The sequence below is a fragment of the Schistocerca americana genome, chromosome 6 (assembly GCF_021461395.2).
Source record: "Schistocerca americana isolate TAMUIC-IGC-003095 chromosome 6, iqSchAmer2.1, whole genome shotgun sequence".
NCBI lineage: Eukaryota > Metazoa > Arthropoda > Insecta > Orthoptera > Acrididae > Schistocerca > Schistocerca americana.
In genome coordinates this window covers 166347179-166366402 of record NC_060124.1, presented here as the reverse complement: position 1 = coordinate 166366402, position 19224 = coordinate 166347179, and the positions used below count along the sequence as shown (strand labels likewise).

Here is a 19224-nt window from a genome sequence, read left to right as displayed (position 1 = left end):
GTCACATTGTTGGACTGCGGAGGCAGAGATCTGGGTTCCAATCTCCCTCATGCACCACTTTTTTTCCACAACATTATGAACTGTCCGTCCGATCATTAACGCGTCTGTTCGCTGTATTCAGGTCTGTGTCTGTATCGTGGTGTAACATTCGTTAGCAACAATGGCGTGTAGCGAAGGGACCTCCAGATGTACGTACCTCGCATTTGTTCTACACAAGTGCCACATGTCATGCCTCTTGCGCTCCGTTTTGGAAGTTTTGACTCTTGAACTCCTTCTCTGTAATATACTTCGCACCAGTTTATTTGTTGTTTTCGTTTCTGTGAGAGGTCTATGAGACATTTCGCCTGCTCTCACTGTTCATGACATTTACTTGCAACGGTAATATTGAGCCGTGCTGCGGCTCGCGTTGGTGCTGTTCGTCGGTTTCCGCTCTCTGTTGGAGGCCAGACGGTATCGTTTAGTTGGCATGGTTGCGGTTTTTTGTCTTCTTCTGGTGTTGACTGGCGCCATTCGGTTTCTCAAGCGTTGCCTGTCCGCTAGTGGCAGCAGCGCCGGTTATCGGTATGTAGCAACAGTTGCCCTATCATTGGGGCGACGTCGTCGTTTCTCCGGGCGGTGTGAGTGGGCCAGTTCGGTTGGGGACTCATGAGGAGCCAGGTCCGCACAGTGCCAGAACACGCCGGGACCGCTGGCGGCACGCATGGACTGGCGGATGGAAGGCCTGTGGTCATGAGGGTGCACGACCTCGTCGTAAACCGGAACCAGCAAGCTTTAAAATGAGTGCATTTCAATGCAAGAAGAGAAACTTCCAAAATTGTGATATCTCGCGATTCTCCAGTGACTTGGGTTCGTGTTGCTGCTCGAAGTGTTGCCAAGGCGAAGAGTAGCGAGTGGAGTGCTTGGGGAAGGCGGATCTCATTAGCTTTCCTTGACTTCCTATTACTATTTACTGCGTTCAACTTGTTACAATTTGTTAAGTTCAACCAGCGGTAATTTTTCTTGCCTGGTGGCCGCTAACGTCCCATTTACCTGCCCTGGGGGTTAGTGTATGTAATGGCAGTGTACGTTCCCTCGTCTTGCCGCTGCTGTCCGGTAAGACGTGTAGTTTTGACAGTTTTCTTGATTGTAGGCCGGTTGGTGGTTCTTCTACTCCGGTGGTAGTGGTTCCCTTCTCGTTCCGGGCGCTCTAAACACCGTATTCTGGGGACGTAGTCCAGACCGCCGGTTCCGGCTTTGGCGTATTCTTCCATCGTTGCATTTGGTTTACCGGATGTCAGGTAGCTTCAGCAAGATAATCATTAGTCATTCGTTTGACTGCCACTAGTCCGAGTTACCACCTTGTGAAGTGAATACAACGCTTGGCTGCCTATCTCATCCCTCGCGAAAGTGTTTGTTGCCGGACCTTCTCAGAGGTCGATTGCTGGAGCACTGTCTATGGCCCCTTGGTTCTTGTAAGACGTGTGCTCTAAAAGGAGGTCTGATGGCCAGTAGTTCAGTGTAACGCTCCTTCAGCCCATGCCTTCTGCGGGTATAATCTGCCTCAGTAGCCTTTAAGGAACTTATGTACTGGTCCTTGTGTTTTATTATTGTATTATTTGTTACAATACCTTGTAACGCCTACATTAAAGGTTATATATGTCTAGTTCATAGTTCTTGTCGCCTTCTGTAATAAATCTAGCTGTGTAGTGATCAGTGGATGTTAAGGGTTGTGTTACAAAGTTTACCATCGTCTTATTTCACCCATTTGGTGACCACTTGCTTGTTTTTTAATTAACCTTTGCTATTGTATTTGCTGTTTTACAGCAGGTTTCTAAATTTTTTGTGTTATTGCCGTTCCTGGCGTGTAAGGCCTTCAGCCGAGATTGTGGTCATTTTCCTTAAAATTCTAATTTGGTATTTGTATTTTAGCAGTAAGTCTTAAAACCTTATTTACTGCCATTCCTGGCGTTTCACGCCTTCTACTGTGTTCGTGCCCACTTGCCTTTAATATTTCAACACCTGTAATTTGTAAGTTACAGCGAGTTTTGAACAATTCTTAATCTATTGCAGTTCCTGGCGTGCAAGGCCTTCTGGCCAGATCACAGTGACTTGCTTTTAAAACATTACCTGCTGTATCTATATTTAATGGTGATTTGCTAAATTGTAACTCACTGAAAACACTATTATTTACACAGCTGTTTATTCCTTCATTAATAATGTGTGGTATTTTTAATTTATTGTTGAGACTGGAATTACTGGTTTAAAATAAATTGTGTGTAGCTGTAAAATGCAACCAATAGTAACTGCTTACGGCCCCGTCCACAATCGTAACCGAATCCTGCCTTCCCTGACTACCAGGTCTCAAATATATTCTTGCCATATGACTCTTATCCTGTAAGCACTGTATATTATGAGAATTGCCAAGACTACAGAAGGAGAACAGACACGTCAGTGACCGGAAGGGACAGTGCATAAAATTTGTGAAAAAAAAGGCACAACAGAGATTTGAACACGGATCTCCGCTTTGCCGTCCAATAGCGTGACCACATACCCACGACGGCATGGTTCTTGCAATTCGCTCAATGTTGAACATCTTCAGCTTGGACCTTTCACTGTTTCTATTTTGCTTCTTTTTTCACAGTTCAGTACAGCTTCTTCTTGTTTTCCTGCTTCATCTGCGTTCAGTTTCTGACAGGCTATTCGCTTGGCCATTTTACCACTTAATCTAAGGCGAGTGCGATGGGGAGTTTCCGTTGTGAGTACAGATGGCTGAGTGGCCAGCCAGAACCACCGCTGCCTCCTGCACTCACGTCAGGTGAGTTTGATAAGCTGGCCCAACGTTGCAAAGACTGACGCGGAAGCAACTAGGACTGTTGATATTTTAAAAAATATCGGTAGTCGAATACATCGATATTTAAAGGAATATCATTTACCGGTCCTCGATATATCAATGTACAGGGCTATTACAAATGATTGAAGCGATTTCATAAATTCACTGTAGCTCCATTCATTGACATATGGTCACAACACACTACAGATACGTAGAAAAACTCATAAAGTTTTGTTCGGCTGAAGCCGCACTTCACGTTACTGCCGCCAGAGCGCTCGAGAGCGCAGTGAGACAAAATGGCGACAGGAGCCGAGAAAGCGTACGTCGTGCTTGAAATGCACTCACATCAGTCAGTCATAACAGTGCAACGACACATCAGGACGAAGTTCAACAAAGAACCACCAACTGCTAACTCCATTCGGCGATGGTATGCGCAGTTTAAAGCTTCTGGACGGCTCTGTAAGGGGAAATCAACGGGTCGGCCTGCAGTGAGCGAAGAAACGGTTGAACGCGTGCGGGCAAGTTTCACGCGTAGCCGCGGAAGTCGACGAATAAAGCAAGCAGGGAGCTAAACGTACCACAGCCGACGGTTTGGAAAATCTTACGGAAAAGGTTAAAGCAGAAGCATTTCTTAAACAGGAGATTGGAAAACCGATGGATCGGTCTTGGTGGAGATCATGATCAACAATTCATGTCATGGCCTCCACGCTCTCCCGACTTAACCCCATGCGATTACTTTCTGTGGGGTTATGTGAAAGATTCGGTGTTTAAACTTCTTCTACCAAGAAACGTGCCAGAACTGCGAGCTCACATCAACGATGCTTTCGAACTCATCGATGGGGACATGCTGCGCCGAGTGTGGGAGGAACTAGATTATCGGCTTGATGTCTGCCGAATTACTAAAGGGGCACATATCGAACATTTGTGAATGCCTAAAAAAACTTTTTGAGTTTTTGTATGTGTGTGCAAAGCATTGTGAAAATATCTCAAATAATAAAGTTATTGTAGAGATGTGAAATCGCTTCAATCATTTGTAATAACCCTGTATCTATATATTGACGGAAATATATCGACGTAACAGCCAATAAAAATATTGGCTGCACAGTGTAAATATACGGCCGGATTTAGAGCTGTATATTTAAGTATTGATTTATTATTTGATATTCTGTGCGACAACAAGCTAGCAGCCTGCTTATCTCCCTAAGAGCAACAACTGAAAGGAAAACGATTCACGTTCGTGCTTGGCGATAACCACTTTGCTGACAATGGTACCTGCATGTAAGTGGCGCAATAAAATGCGTGTGATGCGTCCGACGGTCTGTTTCGTCACATATCGGATTTGTTCGGAATGCTTCATGTCGACTTGTCTGTTTTTTCACTTCTCCAAACGCCACCTACGTAGCATTTATAGTGTCAAGATTGCGTGGTGAAGTTAAACGTTGCAGTTTGCGTTGGTAGCGCTGTTCGCCGACTACGTCAGCATTTCCACTCACACAACTCTGCCGGCCGCAAGGACCAGTCTTCTCACATAGATGTTTGTTCATTATGTTCAGGAACTCTTTTTAAAGAATACCGATTTGTAGAAATAGCACACTAGTTGCATTAAAAATTGTTTTTTAACACAACTGGTGTGCTGTTTCTTCACATCGGGAATCTTGTTATTCCATTCACACCGCCACTCCCCAGTGAAATCAGACTTCTCGTTTGTGCCACATATACTTCCTTGACACAGTCAAAGAGAATGGGTGGACGTGATGCGAGCTCAAAAAGTAGTAAGACTCCTTCACACAGTAAAAGTAAAAGTACGTTCTACTACAATTTGAAATGAACAAATCCTAATATTTACCAGAACTTGCGAAAAAAATATAATATAAAGCAAAAATATCGGCAGACGTTAGTTAACCCCTTTCAGGAGCCAGCTGTACTGTTTTAAGGCAGCCAGCTAGTTGGTCTCATTCTGTAGTCTGGTGACCTTTCTGTTGTTAGTAATTACTTTTCCCTGTTCTTTCTGTAAGCAACTAACTGTTCTTCCAGTCATTGGTCGTAACTGCGAAATATTCTCAAAACTATGCTTTTAACGTGCCCACCCACCGATGGCAAGGTTACATTTTACACTTACAGTCATTGTCCAGCTATTAAATGTTCATTCAGTTTTATCAGCATGTAATTCATGCGCTGACACCTGACTGTTACAGTGACCACTAGTTTTTGTGACTGTTATTGGTGAATCCTGCCTAGTCGTCAAAATATGGGGTGTTTAGGAAACCTGCTTTCTCAGATCGCTAGACAACATTCAGACAAATCGTATTAAAGAATTTTATTACAAAAGTAAATGATTACAATACTTAACTTTGTATTTACACAGATGTGTTGAAAGAAAAGAGCGACAGACAAAATAAGGAATCTCTTCAGTGTAACAAATCCAAGTTTGAGCTACGTAGGATGTACAAGGAAAGTAATGAGCTTTGACGCTTCTATCTAGTTGCTATTGTTCAAGCTGCTGTAGAACTGGGGCCGCAACCAGTCGGGCACAGCGCTTATCTTCTTTTTGCATAGAGGCCGCTGCTGTCGCGTTGTCGATCTGGAAAGCGGTCGATCAGCGTGCAATTGGCGTAATATTACCTACCCTCCCTCCCCCCCCCCCCCCCAAAAAAAAAGCGACGGACCATCATCGTAAAGGCAACACAAAAACAGCAGTGGGGGCAGGAGCGTGGATGCTGCGACGGACTCGAAGCTGCGGCTGCAGGGGACGGCAGACCTCCACTCGTACCCCACCATCCAGCCTTCGCTCTGGCGGAATCGTCCCGCCTGAAAACGACCAGAAGGGTACGCGTCCACCTCCTGAGGCCCATAACCAGATGTAGAACACGTTGGCTTCTGCAGCATGGGCGGGTCCAGCTCCATTGATAGGACGAGAGGAGGTGGAGGAGGTGAAGGCTCCGTCTCCATGGGGTCGTCCCGCGGTGTCGTGATGACACCCTCTGGAGGCAGCTGTGGCCGCGCTGTCCTCGTGATCCGTGAATTTGGAGGAAGAGATACAGAAGAATCACCGTGTTCATGACAGTGGCGAATTTGATTGTGATGTCGGCGCTGCAATCTGTCTGGGCCTGAAATGAGATACCTGCATGCTCCAAGCCGACGAAGGATCTCGCCTGGCGACCACCGTGTGAAACACAATATCATGCGGCGCGAAGCGATATTTGCGACCTTCCTTCAGCGCCGGATGCTGAGGAGGGTGGAGCAGGTGGAGCAGTGTCCAATGGGGTTGCGGCGTGGCGGGGTTTTAAAAAGTTCGCTAGCACTGAGTGAAGCAAGCTGCAAATTAAAATTCACCTACCTCAGAACGGCGTCTGCTCAATGTCCCTTCACTCGGCAACGTAGGTACTTACAAGATGATGTGATAGCAGCATTGATGAAAAACACCACCTAATATCTATAATTACTGAGGCTGTGCAACTCTAGTTATGAAAGAAATTTCTGTAGAAATACAGTATTAAAAATTTTATCGGGCAGTAAGATAATGGATTCACTTCTGTAAAATAATGTCTGAAATTTCCACACAAAAATGTTTATTTTGTCCTTGACAGCCAAAGAAAAGGAATTATTCAGTCCACATTTAAACTATTGGCTATTTCTTTCCAGTTCACAACTCATACACACATTTCACACGCACAGCAGCCAGAAATCTGTCCAAAGCCAATCCCAACTAAACAACGTTTTCACAGGCATTAATATCATTACTAATATGAATTATTAAATTTGGTCCTTCTTGTGGATTTGTAAAAAAGATACTGCTCGCCAAAAAATGCTCAGTGGTTGAATACTGAAACATGCCACACGGATACTATGAAGGCCAACATTTCACACGCAAATATCTGTCCAACAGATTTAGTCAAATTCTCTTAAATTTTGCCAAGCAGTCCTCAACAACAACTGCTATCGACTTAGCACACCAATAACTCAAACACCAACTAATTCTTCATCTTACACACTGGCAGTAGTAACATGGCCGTCCACATTCAAAGCTAGCGAGCGACTCCCTTCTTCCAGCCTCACTCCCAGTATAGCTATCAGGTAACGAACAGGAAATGTCTCAATTCTGATTGGCTGACCATACTCGCTGCCAATCAGAATGCTCGCTCATGATCATGCTCGCACCAAAACTGGCCTGCACCAATCCTTACACACAGATGCATTTGCGTCAATCTGACATACAAATATTAAAGTAATGTTTAATAAACGAAAACGAAAAGACAATAATTATGGAAATATTCTTTAGGTACAGATTTTCCTCCAACCGGCTTTCTGGCTGCTCTGTTACAATGGCAATCACACCTAGACTTACGTCATCAGCAAAGTGGGTAAATCCCCTAGGATCATTTTCCCACGACAGTATTGTGTAACTCTTGCAAGTTACTTAAGAAGGTATATAATGCAACATTAAAATTTGACGAATGTCCCACGTCATTTACTCACATTTACTCCCACAACAATATTAGACACAAATAATAATTTTGTCTGATTTTTATATTATGAAAACGATAAATGATCAAAGTTTTAATATTAAAATCTCAATTAATTAATTATGCACACTGAGAGTTCTGTTTATGTTTTTTAAATGATACCAAAAGATAAACTACTATAGGTCCTAACTAAATTTAATTCCTTAAGTGTCTCCAAAACTATGATAGTTACAATGCTGAAATTTTTATACCATTTTCTCCTGAATAACAAAAGGTAGTGTACCGATTTGGAAAATGATTGAATAATATTTAATATCGTTTATTTAGGTTCTTATAGGTGGTGAATGTAAGCGTTCAGTAAGAGAGATTGAATAGCTTTCCCACGGCAGGCACTGCCAGGTGCACGTGTGTCTCCCGGGTAGGCCGCTAGATGTCAGCCCCTGAAGTTACATGCAGCAAGCTATCCAAAAACAAGCGTTTGCTCGCAACAACTTGCGACCCTACAGGGTGGCCGTGAAGCAATTCCGCCAGCGATGGTCCATCTCGCGGATGCGATCGACAGGAGGCGAGAAAGGCGAGAAACAGATCCAATGCTTGCTCCCTGATGTGTGCAGTGCGAAGTTTGGCCATCTGCTGCTTGAAGGCTCGGACAAAACATTCCGCTTCGCCGTATGACTCTGGATGGAACGATGCTCTAGTTAGATGCTGTATGCCATTGCATTCACAGAATGTTTCAAATTCATTTGACGTGAACTGAGGGCCGTTGTCCGACACTATGACTTCAGGCAAACCTCCGAGGCAAAAAATAGAGGACAGCACCTGAACTGTGCTACATGACGTTCTCGAGTTCATTGGCACAGCAAAAGGAAACTTGCTATAAGCGTCTACCACAGCCAACCAACAAGTGTTCCAAAAAGATCCCGCAAAGTTTATGTCCACATGTTGCCATGGTGATTGCGATTTGCCGGCCGGAATGGCCGAGCGGTTATAGGCGCTACAGTCTGGAACCGCGCGACCGCTACGGTCGCAGGTTCGAATCCTGCCTTGGGCATGGATGTGTGTGATGTCCTTAGCTTAGTTAGGTTTAAGTAGTTCTAAGTTCTAGGGGACTTATGACCTCAGCAGTTGAGTCCCATAGTGCTCAGAGCCATTTGAACCATTTTTGATTGCGATTTATGCCAAGCAGAGACTTTTTGTAGCAGAGCAGAGTGATTTTCGGCACATGCGTGACACTATGACGTCATCTGTTCTATTTGGTTGTCCATACCCTGCCAAGTACAGTGTCGACATGCTAGATGTTTCGTATGAACAATCCCCCAGTGTCCTTGGTGAAGTAACTGCAACACTTCATTTTGTAAACCTTTGGGTATCAAAAAACGTGACTGTGCACTGTCATTTTGAACAAGAATCACACCTTGCTGTATTGCCAGGCTATGCGGACGTGCGAAGTATCGGCGCACTAAAGAGTTCTTTATGCTATGCATTGAGCGAGGCCAAAATGGGCAAATGTATTTTAGCAAACTGTTCAGATCTTAATCAGCTTCCGTGGTGTGTGAAATTTTCCTATAGTTCAGAGGAAAGGATTGAAGCAATTCAGAATTATGAATATCGATGTGACAAGATGCAGCAGAAGCGTAAAAGTCTGTATCAGGGCCAATCGGAAGACATGGAAGTGTGTCCGCATTACCATGTTGAGCTGTCGGGCGAAACACAATCTCGTACTGGTATTAAGACAACAACAAAGCCCATCATTGCAATTTTTGGGCAGTTTGTACAGGAACCGGCTTCGTCGGATGAAACAAGGATTGCAATGGCTTGTGATGTAATCAGTTAGGAAGGAGAATTTTCTGCCATACAAATAATGGTGGAATTTGGTGACACCATGCACAATAGCCAATGGTCTTTCTCTACTTGTGAATAGTTACACTCAGCTTTGGACAACACTTTTGATGCGAAAGCAGTAGGTCTGTCTTTATAACCAAATCTGTATGAAAGCACTGCACCGATTCCGTAAGAGGAAGCGTCAACCTGCAACACAACCGGTTTGGTAGGATCAAAGTGAACCAAGCATCCATGACTGAGCAATGCATATTTAAGTTTTTGAAGAGCTTCTTGACACTCATCTGTCCAAACAAAGGGGACGTTCTTGCGACTCAAACGATACAGTGGAGCTGCTATTTGTGCAGCATTCGGTTTGAACCGAATACAATAATTCATTGTCCCTAAAACTGACATTGCGAGGAACAGGCAGGCCACGGATGGCTAACAGATGTGACTGAAGAGGATGTACACCTTGACTGTGTATGACATTACCAAGATACTACAACTCAGGTTTTTAAAAAAATCACACTTCTCCAGTCTACACTTTAGTCCTGCATCATATAACACACAAAACAAAGCACGCAAATTAGCAATGTGTTTTTCATTATGTACGAGGTTGGTCTTCTAATTCAAATTATTCTTTACTAGGTTCTCTTCGTTCTGTTGCTCAAACAATTTCATATGAAGTTAGTTTGGCTTTAATTTTATTATCTTTAATTATTTTAATTGGTAGTTTTAACATGTTTGATTTTATAAATTATCAGCTTTATTGTTGATTTATTATTATTTCTTTTCCTTTAGCTTTAGCTTGTTTTGCTTCTTGTTTAGCTGAAACTAACCGTACTCCTTTTGACTTTGCCGACAATATCGTCCAAATAATTTGAACAGTTCGGTACTTGGGCTGTCAGCTGTTCAAAATACCGTTGTAAAAGGGCGGGTGTGGAAGCACTGCCAAAAAGGCAAACGCAAATATTTAAACAAACCCAAATGAGTGTTCACAACACATATTTTTTGAGGTTCTTCATCTAGTGGTATTAGAAGATCTGCGTGGCACAAATCAATTTCTGAAAAGTAGCGACCAGCGCCCAATCTGTCCATGAGATCCTCTGGGCGTGGCAGTGGATAAGTATCAATCACAGTTTGTTGGTTGACTGTAGGCTTAATGTCAACACAGAGGCGAATGTGACCTGAAGGTTTGGGGAGCAAAACCAGTGGACTTGCCCACTGTCTAGCTTACATGGGCGCAATAGCTCTGCTATCTTGCAATTCTTTAACTTCAGCCACCACTTTGTGCCGTAAGGCAATGGGAACAGTTGTGACACGGCAAAATTTCGGCTGAGCATTGGCTGTCATAGTAATATGTGCAACAAAACTGTTAGCCTTCAGTAAACGTTCAGAACAGAGTTCAGGGAATTCTTTAGCAATCGCATCATTGTAGCAAAGCGATACATGGCAGGCAAAGTACATTTTCCGAGAAATGGAATGTCTTGTCCATTATAAGCCGTCAGGTGAGTGCTAGTTTTAGACGGGCAAGGGGAGTCTAACAGTTCAATGTGTTACGATTCAACAATGTAACAGAGGCACACGTGTGCAACTGAAATATCACACGTTTGTCACTAATGTGCAAATGAACAAAACGTTTGTTGGACTGGCATAGTAATGAAGAAACTGTTTGCTAGTTTTGCTAATGCCTGCAGCAGGCTTTGAATTCACTGCATGGATTACTTGGGCCTTGTGACTAGATTTATATGAGTGGGCAGAATCCTTATGTTTGCTCCGTTGCAAACATATAGGTTGTAAATGTCCTTTCCAACCACAAGCGTTAACACTGTGCTTGTCTTGAAGGGCAGTCTTGGCATTTGTGCTGTGAATACCACCGAGGGCATGAATTAATTCCATTCGCCTGTGTAGAGAGCTGTTTATGCGTCGTGGAGAACTGTTTATGCAGCATGGCGCGCGCATGCTGTCGCTGCCTACTGGGCTGGTTGTAACCAAGGGATAACTCGACCTGACAAATCAGCTGCTCAAATTTATCAGCCGTCATGGCACCTGAATCATACTGATTTAGTGTTTGAACTATGTGCTGAAATGATGGATCTGACTGTTTCAAAATTTGGTCTCTAAGTTTGACATCCAAGTTGAACGCAGTAAACAGTAATAAGAAGTCGAGGAAAGCTGATCAGATCCTCCTTCCCCAAGCACTCCACTCGCTGCTCTTCGCCTCGGCGACACTACGAGCAGCAACATGAACCCATGTCACAGGACAATTGCGAGATATCACAATGGTGGAGGTTTCTCTACTTGGTGCTACAGAAGAATGCTGAAGATTAGATGGCTAGATCACATAACTAATGAGGAGGTATTGAACAGAACTGGGGAGAAGAGGAGTTTGTTGCACAACTTGACAAGAAGAAGGGACCGGTTGGTAGGACATGTTCTGAGGCATCAAGGGAGTACAAATTTAACATTGGAGGGCAGCCTGGAAGGTAAAAATCGTAGAGGGAGACCAAGAGATGAATACACTAAGCAGATTCAGAAGGATGTAGGTTGCAGTAAGTACTGGGAGATGAAGAAGCTTGCACAGGATAGAGTAGCATGGAGAGCTGCATCAAACGAGTTCAAATGGCTCTGAGCACTATGGGACTCAACATCTGAGGTCATAAGTCCCTTAGAACTTAGAACTACTTAAACCTAACGAACCTAAGGACATCACATACACCCATGCCCGAGGCAGGATTCGAACCTGCGACCGTAGCAGTCCCGCGGTTCCGGACTGCAGCGCCAGAACCGCACGGCCACCGCGGCCGGCATCAAACGAGTCTCAGGACTGAAGACCACAACAAAAACAACAAGTTTGACATCAAGTACATTGTACATGATCACATCATGCAACATAACATCTGAATATAAAACACCACAAACACATTTTAATTTGCATTTCCTCATCATCATACACTGCAATTCTGTTACCCACTCACGACAATAGTTAGCAAATCTACAACCTGATCATAGGGAAGCTCACTAGGAGTGGCGTTAGGGAACAATTTCTGAATGGGGGGAAACACAGCACTTCCTGCCGTTGACTAAAACTAATGAAGTTTCACAGTACCTGGTACATTGTGAGCAATTATGTGCGCTTCAAACTGTTGTAACCATTCGAGCCATTCCCATTCTTGTTCCTGAAACTGGCGAAAAGACAGTATAGGACTTGGAGCTACAGGTGTTGCGTGTTGTTCAAGTGGTAGCTTGAGTTGTCAGTAGCTGCTGTACCGTGTTTATCAGTGAGGTAATTTGCTGTGTCCGAAACTGAAACATCTGTGTTAGCTGCACTGCATCTATAGCTTGCAGCTGAGGCGCCTGAGCAGAATAGACAAGGCAAGCTATAAAAATAAGCACAGTAAGTAGGCTGTTCAGGTTTTTATGTTGGTAACGCCACGTAGCGCTCTGTATGAAAATCACTGACTGTGCTGTGTGCAGTCTGTGGCTGGTTGGACTCACTGTTGGAATATTCGCTTGTGTAGTGTTGAGCAGTTGGATGTGAAAAGCGCGTAGCGTTGTGCAGTTGGAGGTGAGCCACCAGCAGTGGGTAGTTTGTGGCTGGTTGGACTCATTGTTGGAATATTCGCTTGCGCAGAGTTGGGCAGTTGGATGTGAAAAGCGCGTAGCGCTGTGCAGTTGGAGGTGAGCCGCCAGCGGTGGTGGATGTGCGGAGAGAGATGGCAGAGTTTTGAGAGCGGATGATCTGGATGTGTGTCCGTCAGAAAACGGAAATTTGTAAGATTGGTTGAACACTATTAATGTAAATACATTGCTGGCTCTCCATCAAAATCTTTCATTTGCTAACTATGCCTATCAGTAGTTAGTGCCTTCAGTAGTTAGAAACTTTCATTTATCTGGCAGTATTGGCGCTCGCTGTATTGCAGTAGTTTCAGTAACGAAGATTTCTGTGAGTTAAGTGGTTCATGAAAGGTATAGGTTATTGTTTGTCGGGGCCATTCTTTTGTAGGGATTATTGAAAGTCAGATTGCGTTGCGCTAAAAAAAATATTGTGTGTCAGTTTGGTGTTTATCAGAACAAGTAAAGAGAGAAATGTTTGAGTACGTTCAGTTTTGCTCAGCTGTTTGAAAACCAAATAACGTAGAGGTTTTCCAGCACTGTCATTTACAAATTTTTCTAAGGGGATGTTTCAACAGAAGCAAAGAAAATTTGTGCAGCGCCCACCTGAATAGAAAAAACACTGTAAGAGATACTGTGAAAGCAAGTAAACACACCCCTGCAACGAAAGACACAAAATAGAATCAAGGCGCCAGCAAAACACAAAAGAAAATCTGTGGTATCCAAGCACTGGGTTCTTCTTAATACTCGTCGCCAAATGTTGACTCCTGTCTAGTTGTCAAATGGTGAATCCTGCCTAGTCATCAAAATATGGGGTGTCTAGGAAACCCGCTTTGTCAGATTGCTAGACGACATTCAGACAAATCGCATTAATGAATTTTATTACAAAAGTAAATGATTACAATGCTTAACTTTGTATTTACAAGATGTATCACAAGCAAAGGCGACAGACAAAATAAGAATAACAATTCCAAGTTTGAGCCACATAGAATGTACAAGGAGAGTAATAAGCTTTGGCGCATCTATCCAGGTGTTAGTCTTCAAGCTGCTGTAGAACTGGGGCCACAGCCAGTCAGGAGTGGCGCTTACGTTCTCTTCGCATAAAGACCGCTGCGGTCGCATTGTCGTCCTGGAGAGGGGTCGGTCAGCGTGCTATTGGCTGACGACAGCCCTCGCTGCTCTCTCGTTACCGACTGGCATGCCGGTGCTTGACTTTAGGCAGTAACAGTTATAGCGAGCTCTGGTTTCTGTTACAGGTAGATGCTCCCTCCCCGCTTCAGTACATCTACATGCATGGTGTGGTTCCCATATTTTTGTGCTTGATTCGACCACCCCAGTTAATTATCGTTTCAGTAAGGCGTTTCCGTTTGCGTGACATTATTATTTCCTTCACATTAATTTGCATGGTCGTATGGGGTGCTTCCCTTTCCTGCGGGTCACAAGAGATCAGGATACGGCATCTAGGGATGTGCTAAACAGCACAGCTCATAGCCCACAGTCGTCCAGAATTGACATAAACAGCAGGAAAAGCAAATGAAAAGCTGAAGTTCATTGGAAGAATCTTAAGGAAATGCAATTTACAAGCGAAAGAACTGCTAACAAAACACTTGTTCGACCGGTTCTTGGTTATTCTTGTGAGCCTGCGACCTTCATTGGGTTAGGTTAGGGAAGAAGTACAGAACACCCAACGAAGAGCAGCGCACTTGGAATCGTTCAGTCGGAGCGAGAGCGTTACTGAGGTACTCAGCAAGTTCTAGTCGCAGACGCCACAGGAGAGGCATTGTACACCAAAGAGAAGTTTACTGTTGAAATAACAGCAGCGCAAGTTTCAGGAAGAAAAAAAATGGTTCTAATAGCTCTGAGCACTATGGGACGTAACACCTGAAGTCATCTGTCCCCTAGACTTAGAACTACTTAAACCTAAATAACGTAAAGACACCACACACATCCATACACGAGGCAGGATTCGAACCTGCGACCGTAGCAGCAGCGCGGTTTCGGACTGAAACGCCTAGAACCGCTCGGCCACAACGGCCGGCAGTTTCAGGAAGAGCCGGGAATCGTGACACTTCCTCCCTCATACATATCGCAAGGCTATCGCGATAACAATATCAGATGAACTAGAGCTCAGTAGGAGGTATATTGACATTCATTATCATTCTTTCCATGGAACAGGAATGAGGGATGATACAATGGTACCGGAAGTACCTTCCGCCACGTACTTGTGGCTTGCGAAGTATGAATGTAGATGTGAAAGTGTGACTGGGAAATCATCTTTGTCCGTCACGACTGAATCAACCAGTAACTGTATCCATTCTAAGGAAACATAACTCTGAAGATATCAAACTGCATCCCACTTTTGTTGAATCAAATTCTGTATAGCGAGCCTATAAACTGATGCTGTCTCGCTCGGTATTTTATGTAGTCACATGTATGTCTTATTTTGTTGCAGAATACCGTAAAGCAGTGGCGAATCATCTTCTTCATTGGGTTTGGGCTGTACTTCGTGAGCGGCCTCGTGTTTATCATCTTTGGCTCCGCTAAGATGCAGCCTTGGAACGTGAAGGAGGCACAGACAGCTTCTTGATACGGGCACCAAACACTGCACTCCCTCTGTTGGATGCGGTCCCAGTACACAGACGTTTTTTTTATAAATAAAATTTTCACAGTACACGCATGTTTGTATTACTGACGTAACGCAATTTATTTTACCAATTATTGACTATGGAACCCATTATTATTCAGTTGGACAGTAAGGTAAGAATTGAGAAGCGCTTCGTGGCAGCGTATTAGAAGACATCCAGCCACTATGTGATATCTAATGATCACGCAGAAATTATAATCACCTCGACGCTGTCAGTATGGCAGTCCTCGAACATACAGAGAGGCCACATTATATGGGATGTGTACAGGTGGCGTCGCCATGCACATGGAAAATAAGGTGACATCTGGAGGATGTCCTATTGTGAAGTGATGCTATACATGGGTGTGATAGTATAACTATCTGAAGGAGAAAACGTCCTGTAGACATAAGCTTGAGTGGCATATCAATGCGGCTTCTGGCCCATGCCGTACGTATTTGTGAGGTCACATGCCCCAGTTGCCTACATGCCGCGGCAGGTTGAGAGGCGAGGGGAGATAGCTTGCATGTGCACGCAGACACACACACACACACACACACACACACACACACACACACACAGCCTAGCATTTAACAGGCTATTAAAATATGTACCCCCTGGAGTCTACCATCTTCTTTCTGTACATCCCCCCCCCCCCCCCCCCGCCCACTTCGTGCCTGAACTCCACTGTACATTGACTTTGCACCCATTTTGGTGCAAGGCAAAATGGATCTTCAGTTTACGGTCCACAATGTTATTTTTCCATCTAACTATTGTCCAATAACAATAAAAAACCCATGTGGCTCATTTTTTTGACACTACTAGCCTAATTTACAGTTTAAGATACATTTGGCAAGGCTGTGATTCAATGTTTTCATCCCTCTTTGTACAAGACACAATGGACCACCAAATTAAGTGTCATAATGTTATTCAATCTGTGTACTGAGCAAGCAGTAAAGGAAAAAAAAGAAAAATTCGGAGTAGGAATTAAAATCCGCGGAGAAGAAATAAAAACTTTGAGGATCGCCGATGACATTGTAATTCTGTCAGTGACAGCAAAGGACCTGGAAGAGCAGTTGACCGGAATGGACAGTGTCTTCAAAGGAGGATATAAGATGAACATCAACAAAAGCAAAACGAGGACAATGGAATGTAGTCGAATTAAATAGGGTGATGCTGAGGGAATTAGATTATGAAATGTGACACTTAAAGTAGTAAATGAGTTTTACTATTTGGGGAGCAAAATAACTGATGATGGTCGAAGTAGAGAGGATATAAAATGTAGACTGGCAATGGCAAGGAAAGTGTTTCTGGGGAAGATAAATTGGTTAACATCGAGTAAAGATTTAAGTGTCAGGAAGTCGTTTCTGAAAGTATTTGTATGGAGTGTAGTCATGTATGGAAGCGAAACGTGGACGATAAATAGTTTAGACAAGAAGAGAATAGAAGCTTGCGAAATGTGGTGCTTTAGAAGAATGCTGAAGATTAGATGGGTAGATCACATAACTAATGAGGAGATATTGAATAGAATTTGGGAGAAGAGAAATTTGAACAACTTGACTAGAAGAAAGGATCGGTTGGTAGCACATGTTCTGAGGCATCAAGGGATCACCAATTTAGTATTGGAGGGCAGTGTGGAGGGTAAAAACCGTAGAGAGAGACCAAGAGATGAATAGACTAAGCGGATTCAGAAGGATGTAGGTTCCAGTAGGTACTGGGAGATGAAGAAGCTTGCACAGGATAGATTAACGTGGAGAGCTGCATCAAAACAGTCGCTGGACTAAAGAAACAACAACAACAAAAGTAACTAGAAGACCGATAACGGTCGCAATAAAAATATGCTGGGTTGTAGGTGCCAAGCGCAAAACAAGTAATCTGAACACTTTACTTTCGTGGGTGTTCAAAATGAAAAGTACAAGAATATAACAGCTAAAACACCTACATGCACTGTGTGGTTTAGATGGTTATATAGAATTACACATTTAGAACCGACATATTAGCACATGAAACAGTTCAATTCTCTGTCCGTGCTGAATTAGAAACTGCATATTTCAACGTTATAATAGCTACATGCGTTATATCCTGTTATTATGGCCAGTAATGTTGTATCATTCTGCTAATGTCTGTTATCGTTACAACAAGTAACGATTATGTCCACTGGTGCATGCAACTACTACGTCTACTGGTTAGTTACAGTTCCAGGGTTCGTTTCTTCTTACGATTGCCATGGTTTCACTGTTTGTTTATGTTGTGACCCATTATAATTTCATGCCCAGTTAAGTGATTTATTTTAATAGATATCTGATGATAGCAAGTGCCGAAACGCTAATGCTGGATTAATAAAGTTATTTTGCATTCAGTCAGTGATTTTTCTCTCAGCGACCTATTCAGCAATTTGCAGATTACGTATATGTCACTCAATGTCCTAGATGACACTTGGTGTCCACCATGACAGTCTCTTTTGTTTGTGGTACGGGTCAGTGGCCAGCGGTAAACTACGCACGGCAACTCGACACGTCGATCCACCTTCCGGTAGGCTTTTTCAGCTGTCGTCATCCGTCTATTCATGAAAGCCAGCCGAAAAATCTTCCGATGTCCTCCTAGAGTGGTCCTCCTACAAGGACCCGTGGTCGCTTTCTTCACTACGTACACTGTTGCCCCGAGTTCGTCTCGTCAGCATTCGTTCTGTCATCTCAGCGCTCCCATCTGACGGTGCGATCTGTAGGTATGGCGCTCCTGTGTGTATCCTTGATGCCAATGACTCGACCTCTCCCAAAGCTGACAGATGCTGATATGCTGCTGTGTGCAAGTGCTCTGAGCAAGCTATGTAACGATCTCCTCCTGAAAGCTTCTAGTAAAGTCAGACACACCTAACAGCCATCACGTATTAATCGTCTACAGCAATCGACATATCCCACAGGCATCAAGGTGTTCATGACGTAACACTTTCCATCTACGTCACTGTACAGCACATAGAAGTCGGTGATATAGGTCTGCAGTTTCTGGCCATCTTTCCTGTGACCCTCATTGACATTGGGAACGAGCTGTGGCTTTTTGCAATCGCCTGACACTCTAGGGTGATTCTGCGACCTACGATAAAATTCTTTCGAGGATAATCGTATTGCTTTCTTTTACTAACGGAATTATTGTTGAAATCAGCGTAATTTCATACTAGTGCGACATGTAGACTGTCAACTGGGCTATGTGAACAACTTAGAATTTTCTCTAGTTTATCAAAAATGGTCATATCAGCCTCTTTATTCTAGCAAAATTGATACATCTGGCATGAGCTGTTAAGTCGATGCCCTATCACAAATAAGAAGAAATGTAATAAACGGAGTTCATATGATAGTAACCATCACATGTGTCACAGAAAATTATCAGTAGCAGACCACGCTTTCCAAACATAAAACAATCAACTCAACTTTTTCTCTTCCCCTTAAAATCACACAACAAATTGTAACTTTTCCTTAGAAGACGAAACAGTCAGTTTTTCAAGGGGCTTGCTGCTGTGAAAAGGCGTCTGTACTCTGCACTACTACCAAAATAATGGATAAATACTCGTGATTGGAACAGGTAAAGCTACAGAACGGAAGCCAAGCATCTAATTGCATGAAGAAGATCTGTAAACCATTAAAATGGCAAAGGTGAAAAACTAATGGTAAGGCATAAAGAACAGCGAACAGAAGGTATCGACTCTTTCTGAAGGGCCAATGTTCCACCGGGAGTTGAAGGATCCAACCGACAGATGGACAGAAATTTCGCTGACAACAGCGAAGTCGATAAAAGCAGAAAGGAGCAGTTTTGAAAGCGCCGATAGTCAAGCCATTCGGTCTGTCATTGCAACTGGCATCTGTTGTGAACGTTCAAACCTGCCAGAGAACAACTAACACAT

General features: G+C 43.5%; 1 protein-coding gene across 1 annotated transcript in view; it reads left to right on the top strand.

Moving 5' to 3' along the window:
- Nucleotides 1–15295, top strand: part of LOC124620032 (sialin-like) — a 151831-nt gene extending 136536 nt beyond the window's left edge. The window contains exon 8 of the mRNA XM_047146697.1: nucleotides 15161–15295. Coding sequence (XP_047002653.1) covers nucleotides 15161–15295 — 135 coding nt within the window. The remainder of the gene's footprint in view (nucleotides 1–15160) is intronic.
- Nucleotides 15296–19224: the final 3929 nt, after the last annotated feature.